The sequence below is a fragment of the Lolium perenne genome, chromosome 3 (genome assembly GCF_019359855.2).
Source record: "Lolium perenne isolate Kyuss_39 chromosome 3, Kyuss_2.0, whole genome shotgun sequence".
Classification (NCBI taxonomy): domain Eukaryota; kingdom Viridiplantae; phylum Streptophyta; class Magnoliopsida; order Poales; family Poaceae; genus Lolium; species Lolium perenne.
This window is the reverse complement of record NC_067246.2, coordinates 17,909,285-17,934,387: the sequence shown is the minus strand read 5'-3', so window position 1 is coordinate 17,934,387 and position 25,103 is coordinate 17,909,285. Positions and strand designations below refer to the sequence as shown.

The following is a 25,103-nucleotide window of genomic DNA, read 5'->3' as shown; positions in this document are numbered from 1 at the left end:
ACTCCCACGCAACCTGCAACCCCCCCCCCCCCCTGGATCGCCTTTTTTTGGTTTGTAAAATACAAAAGAAAATGATAGAAAATTCAAAAAAAAAATTGTTTTCAGATTCTTGTATGTTATGCAACCTAATATTCGGAGAAATTAAGAAATTCGAATTTCCACTTTTTTTGCAAAAAAAGTTTAAAAAATGGTAAAACCGCAATAACTTTTGCATACGACGTCGGAAAAAAACGTATAATATATCAAAAAAATCCTGGGAAAAAGTTACATCCGAATTCACCGAGGTTTACCCGGTTAGCCAATTTTTAGATTCTCAAAATTCCAAATGGAAATACAAAAGCAGGAAGATTTTAGTTTTTTCTATAAATTATGGATTTTATATTTTTTTAATTTTTTAAAACCTAAAATTAATAATTTCATTCTGCATAAAGATTACTATCATTTTTACCCAATTTTTAGATTTTCAAATTTTTAGATTTTAGGTTTGGCAAAAAAAATATTTAATTAATTAATAAAATTAAAAATAATACAAATTAAAAAGTTAATGTTTATTTATTTATTCAATATTATTATTACATCATTACTTTTATTTATTAAAAGAATTATTTGAAATTCAAACAATAAAGAAATGTGACATCGATCAACATGTTAATAGGATTGATATGATACTACTATCACATACATGCACGCGAAGCACTTGGATGCGGAACGGAATGGACCTCGGAAGTTAAGCGTGCTAGAGGTGGAGTAGTGGGAGGATGGGTGACCGAGCGGGAAGTTTGACCACGAATAAGTAATTTGACTAGAGATAAGTGTAGTTAGAGATAGAGACTAAGCTATGCAAATAACTGAAATAAGAGAAATTCTGAAGAAAAAAAAAAAAAGGAGTGAAAAAAAATTAGAAATCCAAATGAATTAAAAAAATTTAACGAAATAGCCTTTAGTCCCGGTTGGGGACACCAACCGCGACTAAAGGTCCTTCGCCCAGGCGCAAGGTAGCCGCCCACGTGGACGGGCTTTTAGTCGCGGTTCGTAAGCAACCGCGACTAAAGGGGGGGCCTTTAGTCGCGCTTAATTAGTCGCGGTTGCGCAACCGCGACTAATGGCAGTTGCGAACCGCGACTAAAGGCCATTTTTCTACCAGTGGTCGTGCCTCTTTCTCCACGAGATGCGCGCACGAGCAACGAACCTGCCAACCAACTAGCCGGCTAGTGTGTCCACGAGATGCCTGATCCATCGAAAACTTTTCAGTCTCTTTTGTGTCAAGAGAACCAATGAAGAGTTTTACCATGTGCTCTAATTATTAGCCACCTTCCCGAGAATTGTCAAAAGAAGAACACCTTCCCAAGATTTACAGCTGACATTAGGGACAACAGGGAGCCCTCTCATGATCTGATCATTTTTTGCCGTCCCATCTAGCATTTGTTAATTTCTGGCCGTCAGATGTGCTGCTACCCCTAGGGCATCCTACTCTGGGCATCAAATTGGTATCTTCTGGTCTAATCGCCCCGAAGAAACGGATAGAGATTTGGTGCTCCTGGGCACCAATGCTCCTGCTATTTTACAAAAAATAAAAATCACATTTATGTGTTTAAAAAAAAAAAACATGATGTAGCCAATGGATTGTCCCATAAACGAGAAAAATTTCAATTTCAAAAACATAAAATTATGGGCTACACAAAAATAACAAATGTGTGGATCTGGGTATGCATATTTCAAATCTCCAAATTTCAACAGATTTTGTCTTTTTTGTGTAGTCTACAATATAAAGAATTTCATATTAAAATTTTACACGCTTGTAGGTTACGTTATTTATTATGTCTAGATTTATTTTCAGATTTTTTTGAAATAAATATGTATGATTTTCGATTCTTTTTAAACAGCAGGGGCACTGTTGCCCATGAGCTAAAGACACTTTTCGCCGAAGAAACCCAGTAAAGCGGGGGCACTGTTGCCCATGAGCTAAAGACACTTTTCGCCGAAGAAACCCAGTAAAGCGCATTTTGATTGAACACGTAGGATTCTCGCATCAGCCCTTTTGCTTCCAAATTTTCTGTAACGACCTTGGCAAACATCGGTGGGCCGCCACCCTCCCGACACTGTTGTCGTGGCCTGCGCGAATCATACTGCGCCGCCGCCTTTTCGCCACCACCACCCCCACCAACTAGGACTCAGAGAGGTGACACAACTCCCTAGACCTCGAATACTACTATACAGGGGTGTAGCTATCGCCTATTGGTAAGGGAAGGTAGGGCAACCGCCCTTGTCTCGATATTCGGAACATTTTTCTTGTGCTTTATCACTGACATTGTTTTTAGTGGTGGTGACGGCAATAACTAGAAGGGTTTTCTTAGTGATAAAGATTTTCATATGGTACCTCCAAACTAATAAAAATTGTCTTTGTAAATATTTAATTCACCTTGCGACTCTAAGACAATTCTTACTCTTTAGCTTGGCTTGCTTTTGTGTCCTTATTTTTTTCGCATTATTGTGGTATCGTACGGCATCGGCTTTTTTATATTATACATATCATCCTACTAAACCTTTGAAAAACATGAAACCGGTCAGGTCGCTCAAACCGGGCAGTGATGAGGTGTGCTTCGGTGTCCCACCTTTCTCTTCCACCATCATTAAAGTATAAGGAATAAGTTAACCCATGAAGGGATTGGAAGATCCTAGCCAACCACAGCGGACAACAGTTTGCAAAGGGGGGACATCGAGGCAAAACACGCCTTTGATCCCGTAGTCCAATCACCTTCACAAATCCTACCCAAACTATGGAGTTAGTACAAAATATTGAACTTGCCAAAACCATCCAAACCGGTTATCCACGATATGTATCAATTGGCATTGATAGTATCGTAAAATCATAAGACGGTACGATATGTATCGCGATACTGACAACTTTGCTACTCCCTCCGATATATGAATCGGAGGGAGTAGTATAGATTGATTCCGGGTTGCTAGCTCCCTTTTTTTCCGGAGGGGGCTTGCAAGCTCTTCATTAATTAACTTGACAGTGATCACAAGAACTACAACCAACATGCATGTGCATTTGCTTTTACATGCATGCATAGAGCTGAGCTCACTCACAGCGAACCGCATAGGGATGGATGGAACCGCATAGGGATTACAGGTGACGCCACGGGACGTAGAGCGCGAATGGTTCCAGATCACGACAGCAACTTGCCGCGTGCCTGCCTGGGGCCGGGGCGGGCGGCGTCGGCATGATCAGCACGGGCTGGCCTCGGCCTCGATGGCCAAGGCCGGCTCGGGCAGAGCCACCACGGCGGCGGCTCCGATCCTGGGCACGGTGACGACGAGCTCCCCGCCGTCGTCCATGGCGGCCCTGACCTGCCCCACGACGGCGTCCTCGGGCAGGCAGAACCTGCCGAAGAAGGACGCGCAGCTGCGCTCGATCACCTGGCGGCGCGCCTCGTCGCTCTTGACCTCCCTCCGGACGCTGCGCTGGCCGGCGATGACGAGCACGTGGCCCTCCTCCTCGACGTCCACCCGCACCTCCTCCTTGCTCACCCCGGCGGGCAGCCGCGCGCTGAACACGTACGCCTCCGCCGTCTCCCGGGTCTCGATGTAGGTCTCGGCGAACGCCGTGGTGTCGCTGGCCAGCCACGCGTCGGCGCCGGCGGCCGTGCCGAAGATGCTGCTGAAGGGGTTCTTCCACGCGTCCAGGGACAGCGTGTCGAAGAGCCTTGCCACCAGAGACATCCTCCCGGAGCTACACTACCTTAGCTTCCTGGGAATTTGTATGCCTATGTACCAAATGGTAGCTGAATGGTGCTTGGAGGTAATGGCGAGGAACAGCCTATTTATGCACGAGCGTTGGGCACCAGGCAGGACACCAGCTACCTGCGCTGCGCCTTCCTGAGATCGAGCACCTGTCCCTGTAGCTTGAGCTGTCGTTGATGCGCCAGTGGCGAGGTGTGAATGGGTCAATTTTGTTACGTTGCGGATGGACATAAACGGGGGAGATCACGAAAGCTCACGCGAGTGATCCTAGCAACGCTGAAAGCAGACCAGACGGGCCTAAAAATATTAAGGTGTCACAGATTTTATTTTTTTAGCAAAGTGATGACCTCCCATAACTTTATACTGCGTGAACCATTTTTTCTATTACAACTCACTTCTAATTTTCAAATCTTAGGTATAAAACCACTTGCAATATCTGCATACATTTAGTGGGATTTTCACTATATATACCAACCGAACCGATACTCGAGCAGCATGAGAGGCGATTAGGAGGCAATGGCCACTAAAGCCATCTAGGGTTCCATTTACCTTGCTCGCGACCAGGTTCGTTCGCTCTGTCTCCGGTGGTCATGGGGCCTTGAGGTGTCGCGGACCATGGCCCCTCGCCGGCGAGGAGTTTTCGTTCCTTTTTAGGATAGTTTTCAGTTTTTTTTTTCAGGATAATGAGGCGGCGGCTACACCCTGAATCATAATAGGGTGCTCACCTCCTTATCCTCGCTTCTAGTGATGCGTCTAGCGCTGGTGATGGCTCGTGGACTCATGTGCCCGACGATCGGTTCGGTTTTCGTGATCGTTGGTATGGTTTCATGTCAGTCTTTTCCGATCTACGATTTTCATCATTGGCGATGAGTGTTGGTCTGGTACGCTGGTTCTTTGGGTATTAGCACTAGGACTTCTCGTCTATCTACTACAACAAGCTATACTACGACCACGATAAGTTTTGCTCGGTTCCGGTGATGGACAAGCGAGGATAGCAGCGGGCTTTTGGCTCATACTAGTGTTTGTAGTCGTCGCTAGGTCATCCAAAAATCAATATATATTGTTTACTACTTTTTGAATTACCTTGCTCCTGGGATCGGTGCGGTTTTCGTGGTCGTTGGTGTGGTTTCATGTCATCATTTGCGATGAGTGTTGCTCTAGTATGCTATTTCTTTGGGTCTTAGCATGACGACTTCTCGTCTATCTACTATAACAAGCTATACTATGATGACGACAAGTTTTGCCTGGCTCCCCTGATGGACAAGCGATGATAGCGGCGGGCTTTTTGCTCATACTAATGTCTGTAGTCGTCGCTAGGTCGTCCAAAAGTCGATATATATTTTTTATTAATTTTGAATTATTTGTGCTACTGTTGATGATTATTAAGAGATCGGTGCAATTTTGAAAAAAAAATTGGTTGGAAAAATCTGAGTTGCAAATCAACTTACCACTGAAAAATTGCGATTCCAACCTATTTTTAACTAAGCAAATCTGAGTTGCAATCTTAGAACTGAAAATTTTATGCAACTTCAGTTGCAACTCATGCAATGCAAGAATTGTGATGCTAATCCATTGGTTGCGAATTTGACACAGCACTAAGTTAGTTTTCATCTCAGAAACTCAGAATATATTACACAGATAACAGCACAGTAAGGGCATCTCTAGCGGCGCGACGCATTTCGGACGTCCGAAATGTCTGTTTGCGTCGCGCGGCGGACGCTCGACAGACCGTTTTTGTCCGCGCGTCCGTTTGCACCTAGGGGTGGCTCCAGCGGGCCGACGCATTTTCGCGTTTGCATCAATTTATGAAGTTTTTAAACAACAAAATAAGGAAATCAACAAAGTCATAGTTATTACATTTAAAAGTCGACATGAAAATAAGATAGTATTTCTCTAGGCATGATCTTCATGGCCAGCCAATGTCCACTGATGCTCAATCAGATCCGTTTGCAGCTGTTTGGAGACGTTTTCATCAATGACTTCTACATTCCTATGTAGATAGTCCTGCCAAGATGAAGCTCCAGGAAGTGGCGCAACCAGCTCACCTTGGAAATCCCATTGGTTCTCATTGCGGCCATCAGGACGCTCGTTCTCAACGATCATGTTGTGCATGATCACGCAGCATATCATCACCTCATGCATGGTCTTCAGCGACCATGTTCTTGCCGGGTGACGGAAAATTGCCCACCGAGCTTGGAGCACACCAAATCCGCGCTCCACATCTTTCCTGCAAGCCTCTTGCATCTTGGCAAACCTCCTCGTCTTCTCGGAGTTTGGATTACGGACAATCTTCACCAATGTGGCCCAGTCAGGGTAGATGCCATTAGCAAGATAATATGGCTTGTCATATGCATTTCCATTGATCTCATAGCTCACCCGGGGAGCTTTGCCTTGCATGAGCCGGTTGAAAACCGGTGATCGGTGCAACACATTGATGTCATTGTTGAATTCGTGGATCATGGAGGCCGCAGTTGTTGCCAAAGTCTGCGTCGACTCATCGGACTCCTCGTCGGAAGAGGAGTCGACGACCTCTGCGCGGAACTTGTCCAACATCTGCCACATGTCCATCTGCGTGGGTACAAACTGCGGATCAATGGCCGCGCACGATAGCGCCGAAAACACGAGTAAGAAACCTACCGACGCAATTGACCGAACAGGTCGCGGGCGGCGCGGAAGGGCGGCGCAACCGGGAGCGTTTCGCCCGAAAACAGCCGGCAGGTACGCGGCGGAGCACGCTCCTGCTCTCCCGCGCGGCAAGAACGGAGCCGACGGCGACTACTGCGGCGCTACGGCCGGACGGCAGCGCTAGGGGTGGGGGTGGTGGCGTCGCACTAGGGCAGGAAAGAAGGGGAACAAGAAGCAAATCGAAGCGATCCCTGACATGCGGGACCGGGTAAGAAATGGAGGACGCTCCAAGCGACCGCCGAGCGTCCGCGGAGACGCAAACCTGGGCATATTTGGGCCAGGTTTCCGTCTCCGCGGACGGCCCGGTCACTTTGCGTCGCGCCGCTGGAGCAGGCCTCAGACGTATTTCCGGTCACGGCGGACAAAAACGGTCGCTCAGCGTCCTTTTACGTCGCGCCGCTGGAGATCTAAGCACGCACGTTTGCTCCGGTGTGACACGGCCTGACGGGTCCCCGCCCCTGTCGACCTGCACAGGTTTTCCGGACCATTCCGACGGCGACGTTGCCTGGATTTGTTGGCATATCCTCGTCACCTCGCTAGAAAATCTAGCTTCCACTCATGCTGGATTTCTGGATTTGTTGGGAGAGGCGCCACACATGCTGCCACGTCGGATGGGCGCACCAGCTCAGCGTCGAGGGCGCCAGGTCGGCTGGATGTGTGGCGCCGGCAGGAGGGGCGCCACACTGGCATGTGTGGCGCCGATGGGAAGGGCGCCACACAAAAGGGTTAGATGGGTGAAATAGTTTCGCCGGAGGGTCAGTCTGTGCTTTTCTTTAAGTTTTGGATTATTTTTGTGCAAATCGCCTCGACGCTAATGTTACAAATTCAGAGCTCTCGGGCTAACATTTCTTCACTGTAGAGATGTACTCTCTCCATATACAAATAACTGGACGGGGCCTAAAATTTGTCCATACCTTTCAATACACTTTAGAATATTTTCTCCGTCCATAAATACTTATTATTGCAGGTTTAATGAAGCTAGAAATAATTCTGTGACAAGTATTTAGGGCTGAACGTAGTAGAAAAATGCCCCTCTATTTTTACACGATATAATCAAGCCCAATAACATTTCACACATGATCTTCTCATTTTCTAGATGCACTTAGCTCACTTGAGGTAGAGAAATTAAAGAGGAGAGATGACAATTGTCATGTTCCTAATACAAAATTCATAATATGTGCTCGAAAATTGAAACGCCCGCTCTTGTGGAGATGGAAAAACCACGTGAGTCATCGATGTTGTGTTGATTGAGCCTGGCGAGTTGAGCCAAAAAAATGTAGGAACAATTGTCCGTTCATCCGACAATGACGGCATGGACATCTGTCTGATTCGTCGAGGTTGATGTCTTCACAATGGATTACAACCATGGAGCTTTTTTCTGGAAGTTAGTGCAAAGTCCACTAACTTCTCGAAAACCATCAATGGTGGATGATACGTTTTGTTTGCTTCATGGATCAAACAAAAGTTGATTCACAGTCCGCATAGGGAGAGGTTCTCAAAATTCTTCCTCGACCTTGAAGCCTGTGATGTAGATTGTTCCGAGTGGCTATGCCAGTGATTTGCATTAACGGGTTGACGGAAGGGACGAAGAAGAGTGGAGAGAGGGGGGCCTTTTGCCGAGGCCGAGGCCATATGTGTGAACGGGAGGCCGGCAATGCCGTTGAGATGCAGGGGAGGGTGACCTGAAGAACAATGCGGCAATCCAATTTGAAAATCTACTTGACCAACCACGGCGTTATAGAGTAAGGAATGTGAGTTGATAGCCTCTAGCTTGGATAAAAGCATACACCGCCGTGTTACTCTTATGCAATCTCCTTGCCAAATTCTTCACATAATTTTTTGTTGTTGTGTATGCTTCTCTTTGTGAAGAATACACTTCGAGCGAAATTGTAAGCATAATTTAGAATCTAATAGAATATCGCATAAGTAGTGATGAACCACGAGAACTTAGACTAGGCCGTTCATTCAAAAAAAAAAAAACTAGGCCGTTCATGAGCAGCCCAAGACAAAGAGCAAGGACTTGGCGATGATCTTTGGAATGGCATTAATTAAGCTAATACGCCTAAATCGGAAATGTCATCCGCCTCTCTGATTCGTGTCTATCCTGCTAGTAACTTCTACTCAGTGTGAGATGCAGCTATTCTTTCTTGGCAATAGAACAGTATTGGAGAAGTTTATCCAATATCGTTTTCCATATTTACGACGCAAGATTCTACCCAGGACTGTGCAGTGATCGTACACACAATGTTCTTGGGGTTAACATTTCTTGACGTAGAGATGTAGGTGAGTCGTCGACGTTTCGTTGATTAATCTGGAAAAATGACATGTCCGCTGCACTGGAGCTCCAGAGTCCAGATAATAACTCACCGTTCTATAAATGCCGTTGAACTCGATCAGAATCGTCCAAGCGATTGTCCAAGTAACAGTTGAATATTAGTCCAATCGATAGTATACTTTTCTCCTGGAAGCACGTGTTAGCTTCCACTCGAAAATATGGGCGCGATTGTCCGTTCATCCGACCCCGACGGCACATACGTCCGTGATTTGCTTCGCTTCCACTCAAAAACTTCCGATCCCATGGAAATGTTGCAGACCACTAATGCTCTATCAGAAATATCGATCAACAGGATCTGCTAGCTACAGTAGCAGCTCTCGCGGTTTATTTCTTCTTAATTGGCGAGAGCGTAGCGCTGTTGCAAAGTGATTTTCTTTGACTTTTTTATCCATCGCTTGGCTGGAGTTTGTTGGCCGGAAATGCTTGGTGGCAATTGAGCGAGAAAGATCTGATGTGCCATCACAGCACAGCAGAACACGTACTGCTCGTGAGAGATCGATTTTCCGGATCGAACAGAACGAATTCCAGGCCTCGTGGCATGTCGATCACTTCCAAGGTTCCTGTGTGTCTTAGCGCCTAAGGAAAGACTGTATACATATTCCGCAGGCGAGAAAAAAAAGACAAGGCAGATTTGTCATTTCAGATGCCAACTCAGCTGTAAATGGATAGAAGTAGTGATAATATCCACATAATCCATCGGCTCGAACAAGTATGAAAGTGACCCAACAGCTTAAGAATAAAGTCACAAGATGTATGGTTGAGACCTTAGAGCATCCCCACTCGTTGGCGCTCCCCACGCCCAAATCCGGCGAAATTTTCGTCCGGATTGGAGGAAGATTTGGCGTGGGGAGCGCCGAAGTTCCAGCCGTCCCCCCGGCAGGAAACCCCCAACCTCGACCATTTGACATATTTCAAACAAATTTAACATAAAATTTAACAAGTTCGGCGACCAAGAGTACGAAAATTGCTGAAACAAATTCGGCGATAATCAGTACAATATTTAACAAGTGCTGAAACAAATGAAGCACACAATTTCACAATTTTTCAAACAAATTAAGACAGACTAGTTGGCGTCGGCGTTGGCGTTGCCTCGGAGCCTCCATATGTGCTCCACCAGATCATCTTGTAGCAGCTGATGCATTGTAGAGTCTCGAATCTCCTGGCGCATAACAATGAAGGCGGCCCATGATGGAGGCACCTGGTGATTAGGCTGTGCAAGAGGACCCTCTCTCTCATATGGTGCTTCTTGCTCAGCCAGAGGAACCGGATGCTTTCGCTCATTTTCAATAATCATATTGTGTAGGCACACACAGCTGTTCATCACCTCCCACATCTGATCTTTGGACCAAGTCATAGCGGGGAACCGGACGACAGCAAATCTCTGCTGGAGGACACCAAATGCACGCTCGACGTCTTTTCGGCAAGCTTCTTGTTTCTTGACAAACTCGCAAAGTTTGGGGGTGTTAGGGTTCGAGATAGTCTTCACAAATGTTGCCCACTTTGGATAGATACCGTCTGCAAGGTAGTATCCTTTGTTGTAGTGCCGACCATTGATCACATAGTCCACCGGGGGAGCATGACCCTCAACAAGCTTGGAAAAGACCGGAGAGCAGTTTAGGACGTTGATGTCATTGTTGGATCCAGGCATACCAAACAAAGAGTGCCAAATCCAGAGATCATGGGTAGCCACTTCTTCAAGTATCACAGTGCAGCCTTTTTTGTGACTCTTGTACATTCCCTGCCACGCAAACGGACAGTTCTTCCATTGCCAATGCATGCAGTCAATGCTTCCAAGCATCCCTGGAAAACCTCTAGCTTCATTTGTTGCAAGGATTCTCTGAGTGTCTTCGACAGTGGGTGATCTCAAGTAATAGTCCCCGAACACTGCTATGACGGCCCTGCAGAACCGGTAGAAACAATCAAGGGCGGTAGACTCCGCCATCCGAAGATAGTCATCTGCAGTATCACCGGGAGCTCCATACGTCAGCATCCTCATAGCCACTGTGCACTTCTGCAGTGACGAAAATCCAACCAAACCAGTGCAATCTGCCTTGCATCTGAAGTAGGGATCAAAGTCTCGGATGGCATACACAATTTCCAGAAATAGCTTTCTGCTCATCCTGAAACGACGCCGGAAAACACTCTCACCGTGCAATGGATTGTCGGCGAAGTAGTCGGCGTACAACATGCAGTAGCCCTCCATTCGCTGTCTCGGTTTGCACTTCCGGCGACCTGGTGCCGACCCACCACGTCGACCAGTTGCCAGTCCGGCGTACATGCTTTCCAAGCAACCGAGGATCATCATGTGCTCGTCGTCTTGCGAGGCAAATGGACGAACAACTGACGGGCGTGGTCGAGGCAACCCGAGCCGCGAGCAACGAGGAGCAGGCCAAAGTCAGGAAACAGGCCGGCGGAAGAGCAGCAAGATAGGTCGTCGTCGAACGCCGGCGGAATATAGGCAGGTGGGGAAGGAGGGACGGCGGAATCTGGGCAACAAGCCGGCGGGGTGGTGCCGGCGGCGAGAGAGATACGAGGGGTGGAGGTGGGGTTCGTGTGTCGAGTCACCGACAGATCGGGCCCTTCCCCGCTTTTCACTCGTCCGGAGTCCCCGATAGGTCCCCGGGGGGCCGGGGATGGCGTGGGCTCGCCGGATGGATGAAGGGCCAAATCCGGACGAAAACGAGGAACCGGGGTCGCGACTGGGCCGAATTTCACCGTCCGGATGGGAAAATCGTCGCTCGGGGGCCTCGTCGAGGGGACGAGTGGAGATGCTCTTAGGGTCGCTTCTTGCATGCCAGAATGGATCGGTTCATGAAAATTGGCGGGCTTTGGCTGACGTTGAGCGAGCATTGTGTGAGCTTGACCAAACTTTTAGAACAATCTACTAATAAATATAATATTTATAGATGAACATAAAAATATATTTCATTATTTATTTAATGATATTAATTTTGTATTTTACATATTAATGATTTGTGGTAAATATTTAATTAAATTCACTAGTAGAAAACAGGGCTTTCGTGTGAGCCTTTTGTCGTGGGCGCGCCAGCACCCGCGACAAATGGCCTGGCCACTGATGTCTACGGGAGCTTCTATTCTTGTAGACAGTGTTGGGCCTCCAAGAGCAGAGGTTTGTAGAACAGCAGCAAGTTTCCCTTAAGTGGATCACCCAAGGTTTATCGATCTCAGGGAGGAAGAGGTCAAAGATATCCCTCTCATGCAACCCTGCAACCACAAAGCAAGAAGTCTCTTGTGTCCCCAACACACCTAATAGGTGCACTAGTTCGGCGAAGAGATAGTGAAATACAGGTGGTATGAATGAATATGAGCAGTAGTAACGGCGTGTAGTTGATGGTGGTAATATGGTAGCAGTAGTAACGCAACAGTAGTAACGCAGTAAAACAGTAAACAAGCAGCGATAGCAATATTTAGGAACAAGGCCTAGGGAATAGACTTTCACTAGTGGACACTCTCAACTTTGATCACATAACAGAATAGATAAATGCATACTCTACACTCTTGTTGGATGATGAACACATTGCGTAGGATTACACGAACCCTCAATGCCGGAGTTAACAAGCTCCACAATTCAATGTTCATATTTAAATAACCTTAGAGTGCAAGAAAGATCAACACGACTAAACCAAGTACTAACACAGCATGCACACTGTCACCTTCACACTATGTAGGAGGAATAGATCACATCAATACTATCATAGCAATAGTTAACTTCACAATCTACAAGAGATCATGATCATAGCATACGCCAAGTACTAACACGGGTGCACACACTGTCACCATTACACCGTGCAGGAGGAATAAAACTACTTTAATAACATTGCTAGAGTAGCACATAGATAAATTGTGATACAAAACACATTGCAATCATAAAGAGATATAAATAAGCACTTCACTACGCCATTCATAACAGTGAGTAAGTATTCTGTGAAATATAGCCTAAGAGACCCACACGGTGCACACACTGTCACCTTTACACACGTGGGACAAGGAGTCTCCGGAGATCACATAAGTAAAACTCACTTGACTAGCATAATGACATCTAGATTACAAGCATCATCATATGAATCTCAATCATGTAAGGCAGCTCATGAGATTATTGTATTGAAGTACATAGGAGAGAGATGAACCACATAGCTACCGGTACAGCCCCGAGCCTCGATGGAGAACTACTCCCTCCTCATGGGAGCAGCAGCGGTGATGAAGATGGCGGTGGAGATGGCAGCGGTGTCGATGGAGAAGCCTTCCGGGGGCACTTCCCCGCTCCGGCAGGGTACCGGAACAGAGACTCCTGTCCCCCAGATCTTGGCTTCGCGATGGCGGCGGCTCTGGAAGGTTTCTGTGGGTTTCGTCCTTCGTTCTAGGGTTTTCGCGACTGAGGCTTTAAATAGGCGGAAGGGCAGCCTCGGAGGGGGCCTGGGGCCACCACACCATAGGGCGGCGCGGCCCCCCCCCCCTCTGGCCGCGCCAGGGTGTGGTGTGGGGCCCCCAGGGCTTCCCTCTGGCGGCTCTCGGGTGTTCTGGATGGTTCCGGGAAAAATAGGAACCTGGGTCTTGATTTCGTCCGATTCCGAGAATATTTCGTTACTAGGATTTCTGAAACCAAAAACAGCAGAAAACAGAAACTGGCACTTCGGCATCTTGTTAATAGGTTAGTTCCAGAAAATGCACGAATATGACATAAAGTGTGCATATAACATGTAGAAATCATCAATAATGTGGCATGGAACATAAGAAATTATCGATACGTCGGAGACGTATCAGCATCCCCAAGCTTAGTTCCTGCTCGTCCCGAGCAGGTAAACGATAACAAAGATAATTTCTGGAGTGACATGCCATCATAAACTTGATCATATTGTAAACATATGTAATGAATGCAGCGATCAAAACAATGGTAATGACATGAGTAAACAACTGAATCATAAAGCAATGACTTTTCATGAATAGTACTTCAAGACAAGCATCAATAAGTCTTGCATAAGAGTTAACTCATAAAGCAATAAATCAAAGTAAAGGTATTGAAACAACACAAAGGAAGATTAAGTTTCAGCGGTTGCTTTCAACTTGTAACATGTATATCTCATGGATAATTGTCAACATAGAGTAATATAACAAGTACAATATGCAAGTATGTAGGAATCAATGCACAGTTCACACAAGTGTTTGCTTCTTGAGGTGGAGAGAGATAGGTGAACTGACTCAACATAAAAGTAAAAAGAATGGTCCTTCAAAGAGGAAAGCATCGATTGCTATATTTGTGCTAGAGCTTTTATTTTGAAAACATGAAACAATTTTGTCAACGGTAGTAATAAAGCATATGTATCATGTAAATTATATCTTACAAGTTGCAAGCCTCATGCATAGTATACTAATAGTGCCCGCACCTTGTCCTAATTAGCTTGGACTACCGGATCTTTGCAATGCACATGTTTTAACCAAGTGTCACAATGGGGTACCTCCATGCCGCCTGTACAAAGGTCTAAGGAGAAAGCTCGCATTTTGGATTTCTCGCTTTTGATTATTCTCAACTTAGACATCCATACCGGGACAACATGGACAACAGATAATGGACTCCTCTTTAATGCATAAGCATGTGGCAACAATTATTATTCTCATATGAGATTGAGGATATATGTCCAAAACTGAAACTTCCACCATGAATCATGGCTTTAGTTAGCGGCCCAATGTTCTTCTCTAACAATATGCATGCTCCAACCATTAAGGTGGTAGATCTCTCTTACTTCAGACAAGACGGACATGCATAGCAACTCACATGATATTCAACAAAGAATAGTTGATGGCGTCCCCAGAAACATGGTTATCGCACAACAAGCAACTTAATAAAAGATAAAGTGCATAAGTACATATTCAATACCACAATAGTTTTTAAGCTATTTGTCCCATGAGCTATATATTGTAAAGGCAAATGATGGAATTTTAAAGGTAGCACTCAAGCAATTTACTTTGGAATGGCGGAGAAATACCATGTAGTAGGTAGGTATGGTGGACACAAATGGCATAGTGGTTGGCTCAAGGATTTTGGATGCATGAGAAGTATTCCCTCTCGATACAAGGCTTAGGCTAGCAAGGTTATTTGAAACAAACACAAGGATGAACGGTGCAGCAAAACTCACATAAAAGACATATTGTAAACATTATAAGACTCCACACCGTCTTCCTTGTTGTTCAAAACTCAATACTAGAAATTATCTAGACTTTAGAGAGACCAATTATGCAAACCAAATTTTAGCAAGCTCTATGTATTTCTTCATTAATGGGTGCAAAGTATATGATGCAAGAGCTTAAACATGAGCACAACAATTGCCAAGTATCACATTATCCAAGACATTTTACCAATTACTACATGTAGCATTTTCCGTTTCCAACCATATAAAAATGAACGAAGCAGTTTTAACCTTCGCCATGAACACTAAAAGATAAAGCGAAGAACACATGTGTTCATATAAACCAGCGGAGCGTGTCTCTCTCCCACACAAGCATTTATTCAAACAAAAACAAAAACAAAAGCACACAGACGCTCCAAGTAAAGTACATAAGATGTGACCGAATAAAAATATAGTTTCAAGAGAAGGAACCTGATAATTTGTTGATGAAGAAGGGGATGCCTTGGGCATCCCCAAGCTTAGATGCTTGAGTCTTCTTATAATATCCAGGGATGAACCATGGGGGCATCCCCAAGCTTAGACTCTTCACTCTTCTTGATCATAGTATATCATCCTCCTCTCTTGACCCTTGAAAACTTCCTCCACACCAAACTCGAAACAAACTCATTAGAGGGTTAGTGCATAATCAAAAACTCACATGTTCAGAGGTGACACAATCATTCTTAACACTTCTGGACATTGCCCAAAGCTACTGGAAGGTAATGGAACAAAGAAATCCACCCAACACAGCGAAAGAAGCAATGCGAAATAAAAGGCAGAATCTGTCAAAACAGAACAGTCCGTAAAGACGAATTTTAAAAGGGCACCAGACTTGCTCAAATGAAAATGCTCAAATTGAATGAAAGTTGCGTACATATCTGGGGATCACTCACGTAAATTGGCATAATTTTCTGAGTTACCTACAGAGAATTAGACCCAGATTCGTGACAGCAAAGAAATCTGTTTTGCGCAGTAATCCAAATCTAGTATTCACTTTACTATCAAAGACTTTACTTGGCACAACAAAACACAAAACTAAGATAAGGAGAGGTTGCTACAGTAGTAAACAACTTCCAAGACACAAATATAAAACAAAGTACTGTAGCAAAATAACACATGAGTTATCTCCCAAGAAGTTCTTTCTTTATAGCCATTAAGATGGGCTCAGCAGTTTTAATGATGCACTCGCAAGAAATAGTACTTGAAGCAAAAGAGAGCATCAAGAGGCAAATTCAAAACAAATTTAAGTCTAACATGCTTCCTATGCATAGGAATCTTGTAAATAAACAAGTTCATGAAGAGCAAAGTAACAAGCATAGGAAGATAGAACAAGTGTAGCTTCAAAAATTTCAGCACATAGAGAGGCATTTTAGTAACATGAAAATTTCTACAACCATATGTTCCTCTCTCATAATAACTTTCAGTAGCATCATGAGAAAACTCAACAATATAACTATCACATAAAGCATTCTTATCATGAGTCTCATGCATAAAATTATTACTCTCCACATAAGCATAACCAATTTTATTAGTTGTAGTGGGAGCAAATTCAACAAAGTAGCTATCATTATTATTCTCACCAAGTGTAGGAGGCATAGTATAATCATCATAAAAATTACTCTCCATAGTAGGCGGCACCAAAAGACCACTATCATTATAATCATCATATATGGGAGGCAAGGTATCATCAAAGAAAATTTTCTCCTCAATGCTTGGGGGACTAAAAAGATCATGCTCATCAAAACCAGCTTCCCCAAGCTTAGAATTTTCCATATCATTAGCAACAATGGTGTTCAAAGCGTTCATACTAATATTACTACCAGCATGCAAATAAGATTCCATAGGTTTTTTAATTTTCGCATCAAACCATCCATGTCTTAAATCAGGAAATAGAATAAGAAGCTCATTGTTGTCCATTATGCCAAACTAGTGTAAACAAGAAACAAAAAGATGCAATTGCAGGATCTAAAGGAAATAGCTTCGAGCACAAACACAATGGCGCCAGAAAAGTACTGTTACCTGGAACCGGAGTATGAGTGCTTTTTTACCTTTCCTCCCCGGCAACGGCGCCAGAAAAGTGCTTGATGTCTACGGGAGCTTCTATTCTTGTAGACAGTGTTGGGCCTCCAAGAGCAGAGGTTTGTAGAACAGCAGCAAGTTTCCCTTAAGTGGATCACCCAAGGTTTATCGATCTCAGGGAGGAAGAGGTCAAAGATATCCCTCTCATGCAACCCTGCAACCACAAAGCAAGAAGTCTCTTGTGTCCCCAACACACCTAATAGGTGCACTAGTTCGGCGAAGAGATAGTGAAATACAGGTGGTATGAATGAATATGAGCAGTAGTAACGGCGCCAGAAAATAGCTTGCTGGCGTGTGGTTGATGGTGGTAATATGGTAGCAGTAGTAACGCAGTAAAACAGTAGACAAGCAGCGATAGCAGTATTTAGGAACAAGGCCTAGGGATCATACTTTCACTAGTGGACACTCTCAACTTTGATCACATAACAGAATAGATAAATGCATACTCTACACTCTTGTTGGATGATGAACACATTGCGTAGGATTACACAAACCCTCAATGCCGGAGTTAACAAGCTCCACAATTCAATGTTCATATTTAAATAACCTTAGAGTGCAAGAAAGATCAACACGACTAAACCAAGTACTAACACAGCATGCACACTGTCACCTTCACACTATGTAGGAGGAATAGATCACATCAATACTATCATAGCAATAGTTAACTTCACAATCTACAAGAGATCATGATCATAGCATACGCCAAGTACTAACACGGGTGCACACACTGTCACCATTACACCGTGCAGGAGGAATAAAACTACTTTAATAACATTGCTAGAGTAGCACATAGATAAATTGTGATACAAAACACATTGCAATCATAAAGAGCTATAAATAAGCACTTCACTACGCCATTCATAACAGTGAGTAAGTATTCTGTGAAATATAGCCTAAGAGACCCACACGGTGCACACACTGTCACCTTTACACACGTGGGACAAGGAGTCTCCGGAGATCACATAAGTAAAACTCACTTGACTAGCATAATGACATCTAGATTACAAGCATCATCATATGAATCTCAATCATGTAAGGCAGCTCATGAGATTATTGTATTGAAGTACATAGGAGAGAGATGAACCACGTAGCTACCGGTACAGCCCCGAGCCTCGATGGAGAACTACTCCCTCCTCATGGGAGCAGCAGTGGTGATGAAGATGGCGGTGGAGATGGCAGCGGTGTCGATGGAGAAGCCTTCCGGGGGCACTTCCCCGCTCCGGCAGGGTGCCGGAACAGAGACTCCTGTCCCCCAGATCTTGGCTTCGCGATGGCGGCGGCTCTGGAAGGTTTCTGTGGGTTTCGTCCTTCGTTCTAGGGTTTTCGCGACGGAGGCTTTAAATAGGCGGAAGGGCAGCCTCGGAGGGGGCCTGGGGCCACCACACCATAGGGCGGCGCAGCCCCCCCCTCTGGCCGCGCCAGGGTGTGGTGTGGGGCCCCCAGGGCTTCCCTCTGGCGGCTCTCGGGTGTTCTGGATGGTTCCGGGAAAAATAGGAACCTGGGTCTTGATTTCGTCCGATTCCGAGAATATTTCGTTACTAGGATTTCTGAAACCAAAAACAGCAGAAAACAGGAACTGGCACTTCGGCATCTTGTTAATAGGTTAGTTCCAGAAAATGCACGAATATGACATAAAGTGTGCATATAACATGTAGAAATCATCAATAATATGGCATGGTATATAAGAAATTATCGATACGTCGGAGACGTATCAGCCACGTCGCCCCGAAACCATTTGGAGCGAGCCAAGCCTTTTATCGCGCCCTTTTGTCGCGGGCCGTATCACAACCCGCGACAAAAGGGGTCTGAGCTCTGGCGCGTCCTGCCAGCACCCCTTTTGTCGCGGGTCGTAATACGGCCCGCGACAAAAGGGCCATGCCTATATATACACGCAGCCAGCCCCCCCACCTCCCTACATTTTTTTCCTTGGTGGTGAAAGGTGGAGGTGTATGCTAGCTCATTTTTTCTTCATGTGCACAAGAGGTGTTTGATGGAATGCTTGTGAGGGATGCCACTTGATTTTATTTGATAAGATTTCTCCTCTTTTTGATCCTAAAAGGTTAGCAACTATTTTCTCGTATATACATAGTCCACAAAAGAATACATCAACCGAGGAGCCAAAGCGCTACATAGTTCTTTCGGGGAAAAGAAACATCGTGGGAGTGGATGACAAGACAGACATGCCAGAAGATTATAATAAGTTTAAAGAAATTCCGCCCTTCACGGTGAAAATTGACCCAAGCATCTTACTAAATGATGAAGATTCTCCATGGCTACGGCGTAGAAGATCACAACACTAGATGGCGATGTAATAATGTATTCTTCATATATAGTTCCCAAGACAATCTCTCCATTTATGTAATAATGAGAACCCTTTCCCCAACACTGTTAGAGGAGACGGAGTCTTTCACGGGCTTGCAGGGAAATTTTTCCGAGGAGCAGCTTCCGAAGATGCCGTAGGGCGTGTGCACCAACGACATCTTCGAGAAGCTGCGCCACGGGAGATTTCCCAACCCTTTCCTTCATCCATGGGAATGAAACTGTGCTTGGCTTGTTGATCTGCTTGGCAAGGCGTATCGATGCTCCTTTTATAGGCATGACACCGCTTCTACTTTGTCTTGTTCCTTCGACAGGGCGTCGTGCGCTACATGCTTTATCTCATCGAGCAGTGCGTCCACCCACGCGTCTTTACCTGCCGATAGCTTTAGTCCCAGTTGCAGCCACCAACCGTGACAAAAGGTTACCGACACATCCTTATCCTGCCGACAGCTTTAGTCCCGGTTGCAGCCACCAACCGTGACAAAAGGTTACCGACACATCCTTATCCTGCCGACAGCTTTAGTCCCGGTTGCAGCCACCAACCGTGACAAAAGGTTACCCGCACATCATCCCCCCAGATAAGGCCCTCCTAGATAAGCCTCCCCCAGTCTTTTGTACCGGTTTGAGCCTCCACCCGGGATGAAAGTTTCGCGCGCCACTTCGTTCCCGCCTATTTTCTTCCCGCATTCCCGCCATTTTTCCACTATATATATGTAGGCTTGGACTCATATCTGCAAACCTCATCACTCTCTCCCATGGCTTCCATCGTATGTCTAACACCCCGGGAGGCGGAGGCGCTTTGCGCCTCGAACTACCCCTGCCCGCCCGGCTACCGCGTCCCGACCGGCTGGTTGCTGAGCGTTGGAGGCGTACCGGTCCCTCCTATCCCTCTAGGTGTGCCACGCGAGATGGCCATCACGAACCACTACTATTTCGAGCTCACGCCTAAGCAGCGGAGGAATCCCCAGTGGCATCCCGACTACAGCCCGACTTGGGACAGCTTCTTCATCAATCGGCGTGAGAGGGCGGTTGCCAGGTACGAGGAGGACGGCCCGCCTCCTTCGAACTTCAACGAGGCCAGCCGTCGGATGTGGTGGCGCGGCCGGACTCTCCAGAGCGTCATGGCCTATCGCGGTCCCCGCCTGCGCTACCCTCAATCCCAGCCCACGCGTGGTCATCCGTCGAGGTTCGACAACCGCGACCCCGATGGTAGCGACGATGACGTCGGCGACTATGATGACTACAGTGGCAAATATTATAGGGATAGGCACGACTATGATTGAATGGCTCCAACATTCGAATCTGGCCATGTATCTTATTTTTCAGTTGAGCTATGTACTTTAATTTCAGTTCAATCGTAATAAATTTCGTGTCAACCACTTTATTGAACAAAAACAACCGTCAACGACTTTATAAACTAAATTTAAACTAATAGAACCGACAACGACTTTATAAACTAAATTTAAACTAATAGAACCGACAACGACTTTATTGAAATTACAATAAAATAGATAAATTACTAGTTTAGTCTCTACTCGTCATCGGAGGTTGTCTCCGTCCAAATGTCATCCCACCGAGGGTCGTTTTCGATCCAAGTTGTATTCGGGTTCTCGAGCTCGAAGGCGGCGACGGACCGACGGTGCCGCCTGTCGGACCTGCGTTGTGCCCTAAGGTTAGCAAAGAACGCGTCGGTGTTGTCGACATCGTTGGGGAACTGCGCCCTCCACTGGCGCATCAACTGCTCGTCACGCTCGGCGATGGCGATCCTGCGCTGCACCTGGCGGTGCCGGCGTCGGTCCTCGTCGTCGACGAGGCACGGCGGTGGCGCGAGGAACTCCGCCTCCTCTAGCGATTCAACATCCGGGAAGTTCATGTCGCGCCCTGGCCGCCGAAAGCGCCACGCCGCCGCGTCGTAAGCGCGCTCCGCCAGCTCCGGCGTGTTGTACGTGCCGAGGGTGAGGCGGAAGCCACCGGCGCGTATCTCGGCGGTGAACCTACCGCTCGGACGCACTCGAACGCCACGGAAACCGAACGCCCCTCGACGACGTGGAGGCATCCTGGAGATGAATGAGCGGAGGAGGCGGTGGCGACGTGTGGTTGCGCCCGCACTCGTCGCTCTATATAGCGCACGCGGGGCATGGCACGTGTAAGCCACAGCGTCGGCGGGGCGAGGCACGTGGAAGCGGTGGCTACACGTCGCACGACGGCATCGACGGGGCGAGGCACGTGGAAGCGGTGGCTACACGTCGCACGACGGCGTCGACGAGGCGAGGCACGTGGAAGCGATGGCGACACGTCGCACGACGGCGTCGACGGGGCGAGGCACGTGGAAGCGGTGGCGACACGTCGCACGACGACGCCGACGTGACGCGACACGTGTGGCACGGCGGCGGTGCACAGGGGTGAAACATACATGACTATCAATGTTTCATATGATGCGAGATGCAAATAGGTATATGGATATCATATTCATGTTCATTAGCTTTTTCTGACCAATATTCATATATAAAACATTTGTATTTGAGTTACCATTCAAAAGTTATTGAAATAACAGTTTTATTAATTTAAAATAGGAAAAAGAAAAGGGGTCTGAGAGGGTATGAGCTGATCCGCGTCCAACGGCTCTAGGCCGTTGGATTCAAAGGGCCAGAGCCGTTGGATGTAGTTCCCACGGATCAGCTCCTACCCCTTTTGTCGCGGGTGGTGGCTCGACCCGCGACAAAGACCCCTTTGTCGCGGGTGGTGCCACCACCGGCGACAAAAGGGGTTTGGTTTAACTAGTGGGTGTCGCGGGCGGAGCCGCCACCCGCGACACTGGAGGCCAACCCTAACACGAAATAGCGCCGCCAGGCTGCCGGATTTCGCCGCCGCCGCCGTCGTCTTCCTCGCCTCCGGCCGCCGCCCTCTGCGCCGCCCCCGCCTCTGCCCCTCGGGCCGCCGCCGCGATCCTCGCCTCTCCGCCGCCGCGCTCCTCTGCCTCGGGGCCGCCACGCGCTCCTCTGCCTCTCCGCCGCCGCGCGCGCTCCTCTGCCGCCGCGCGCCGTCTTCCTCGCCTCGGGACGCCGCCTCGCGCCCAAGGTAGCACCCTGCCGCAGGCACCGTACGGCCGCCGCCGAGATGGAGCTTTTTTTTAGTTCTTTAATTTCTGTAATTGTTTTAGTTTTTTAATTTTTGTAATTGTTTTAGTTTTTTAGTTTCTGTAATTGTTTTAGTTTTTAGGTTTAGTTAGTTAATTAGTTAATGTATTTAGTAGTTAGTTTTTAGGTTTAGTTAGTTAATTAGTTAATGTATTTAGTAGTTAGTTTTTAGGTTTAGTTAGTTAATTAGTTAATGTTTTAGTTGTTTTAGTTTTTATGTAATTAGTAGTTAGTTTAATAGTTAATTTGTTAGTTACTTTTTTAGTTTTTTAGTATATCTATTTAGTTAGTTATTTAGTGTATTTAGTTAGTTATTTAGCGGATGACTCCCTCTCGCGAACACCCCCGACGCCGACACCGGCCCTCTCCTCTCCCTCTCGCGCAATCGCCCTCGACAAATCTCTCATGAGTTGCTATTGCTTATAAGTTGTTAACTACATATAAGTTCATTTTCATTCAGTTCATGTTCGTTCTCATTGCATATACTCATTATATCTTATGTGTTCTCTATTATGCAGACTGAAGATCAGTGAATGCAAAAGTAATAATATTATCAATATTGGGTTTATGGACCCAGATAAAATACATGTTCAAACGGTAAAGCATAACCGCGAATAAACGGGGGGAAACCTACTAAGGTTTTTGGGGGAGCAATATTTCTGTGATTCAATATTGTTTCCTTACAACTACGAGTGAGAGTCTTAATGATCTTTTATGCACATCCAATTTTTCTTACTCGATGTTAAGTGTAATTCCTGACATATATACATAACATGTGCAGCTTCCACTGGATTCTACTAGACATTCAACCTGATAAGGGAATAGTTGAAGTAAGAGACCCACTGAGTAGAGGCGTGGACGGGTTCAGCGACTTGCAGAAGTTGCTCCAAGTGTAATTTCCTTCATCGCCGCGCTATATCTTTCGTGAGATATCAATTAATTATCCACTCATTCAATCATTCTTTTGCCTGGCAGGGCTTGGACCGCTTTCAAGAGACATCGTCAGGATGGTACCTGGGCAGAGAAGCTAACATTTACTCCTGTACCGTGCCCTCAGCAGCCACAAGGGACAAATCTATGTGGATACTACGTTTGCGAGTCCATTCGCATGTTAACCACTGAGAAGCAGAACAAAAATAAATTCAACGTAAGCAATAACACTCAGAACTTTATTTATTATCATCAATATTTCATTATCAAGATTGATATAGTCATACTCATCTCATTTTCGTATATAGGTGGACTACATGCGGGACAGACTCCAACCAAAGGAACACCTACTAGGAATTGCGGAGGAACTGGCGGGACTTTTGGTTAAAGAAGTACTAAACAACAAAGGCTTGTTTAGTCCAAATAGAAGCTCTACCTCCAAATAGACGGTCGTTAGTACCGCTTGTCGATCGTGAGCTAAATGTATATATATATGTAAGGGGAATCTACATGTAAGGGGAATCGACTTTTGCTTCCAATATTTGTTTGATCGATCTATATATAATGAATGAACGTGTACCACTTCTAGTAGCGTACAAATATATCCAACTTTTATTTTCGAATGAAAAAAATGAAATAACAGGCGGTCGGTGGGGGGGGGGGGGTGCTGCACCTCTCAAACCCTAAAGCAGCAGCGTTGTGTGCCCGCCACGTAGAGGTGTTATCACCAGAATTTGACCGGATCAGAGGTGGGCCGCGATTAAGATGGGCTTGAAGAATATACCTGGAAGAAATACATGAATCGGCCTTGTATACAAAGTTTGGGCTAGTTTGCCCGTGTATCTGTAAATATAGTAGGATACGTGTCGGTTAGATAGAATTTGGCTTGTGCACGGTTGGGATTACTCTCACGTTAGAAAGTCTACGGACTATAAATATGTATCTAGGGTTATTGAGAAAGACAACAATCACGTTCATCACAAACCAATCTAGGCGCATCGCCAGCCCCTTGTTTCGAGGGTTTCTTCCGGGTAAGCATCATGCTGCCTAGATCGCATCTTGCGATCTAGGCAGTACCCGTTTATTCGTTGTTCATGCATTGCTCGTGCTGAAGCCTTGTTGATGGCGAGCAACGTAGTTATCATAGATGTGTTAGGGTTAGCATTGTTTCATCGTGTCACATGCTTTCGTCCATGCAACCCTTAGACGTCTAGCCGCCCTTACGCCTATCTTAGGTGTAAGGGCGGCACCTCGCTTGATCATTATTTAGTAGATCCGATCCGTTATGATTGCTCCTTGTTATTCAAGGATTAGTTTAATATCTGCATAGTTAGGCCTTGCAAACGGGTTGAAGGATCCAGTAGCACGTAGGGTGTAGTTTGCTAGCCCTAGATGAGATGTTCCGGGGATCAACTTCACGTTGGTTTTTAGGCCTTATCTAGGGTCGGTTTATTATCACCGTGCGTGGCTGCCAGGCTCAATCACGCGTAGGATGTTCCGATTATGTGGTGAAAACCCTAAATCGTCGTAGGTCGTTTTAGCTTTATATTGATCAAGCAGGACCACCATGTGATCGTATACCTCATACGGATCATGGGTGGATCGGCTCCTTGAGCCGATTCACAGGACAACCTGAGAGCCGATCGAGGCTCGTATTTCATGTTTACGTGTATGCCATGCAGGAAACTA

The 25,103-nt window shown here is 46.1% G+C and overlaps 1 protein-coding gene across 1 annotated transcript; it reads right to left on the bottom strand.

Moving 5' to 3' along the window:
• Nucleotides 1-2,895: 2,895 nt before the first annotated feature.
• LOC127341092 (17.9 kDa heat shock protein 2-like) lies at nt 2,896-3,810 on the bottom strand. The gene has a single exon (XM_051366869.2). It carries the CDS (start codon nt 3,724-3,726, stop codon nt 3,232-3,234), a length of 495 nt encoding a protein of 164 aa, XP_051222829.1. The 5' UTR covers nt 3,727-3,810; the 3' UTR covers nt 2,896-3,231.
• Nucleotides 3,811-25,103: the final 21,293 nt, after the last annotated feature.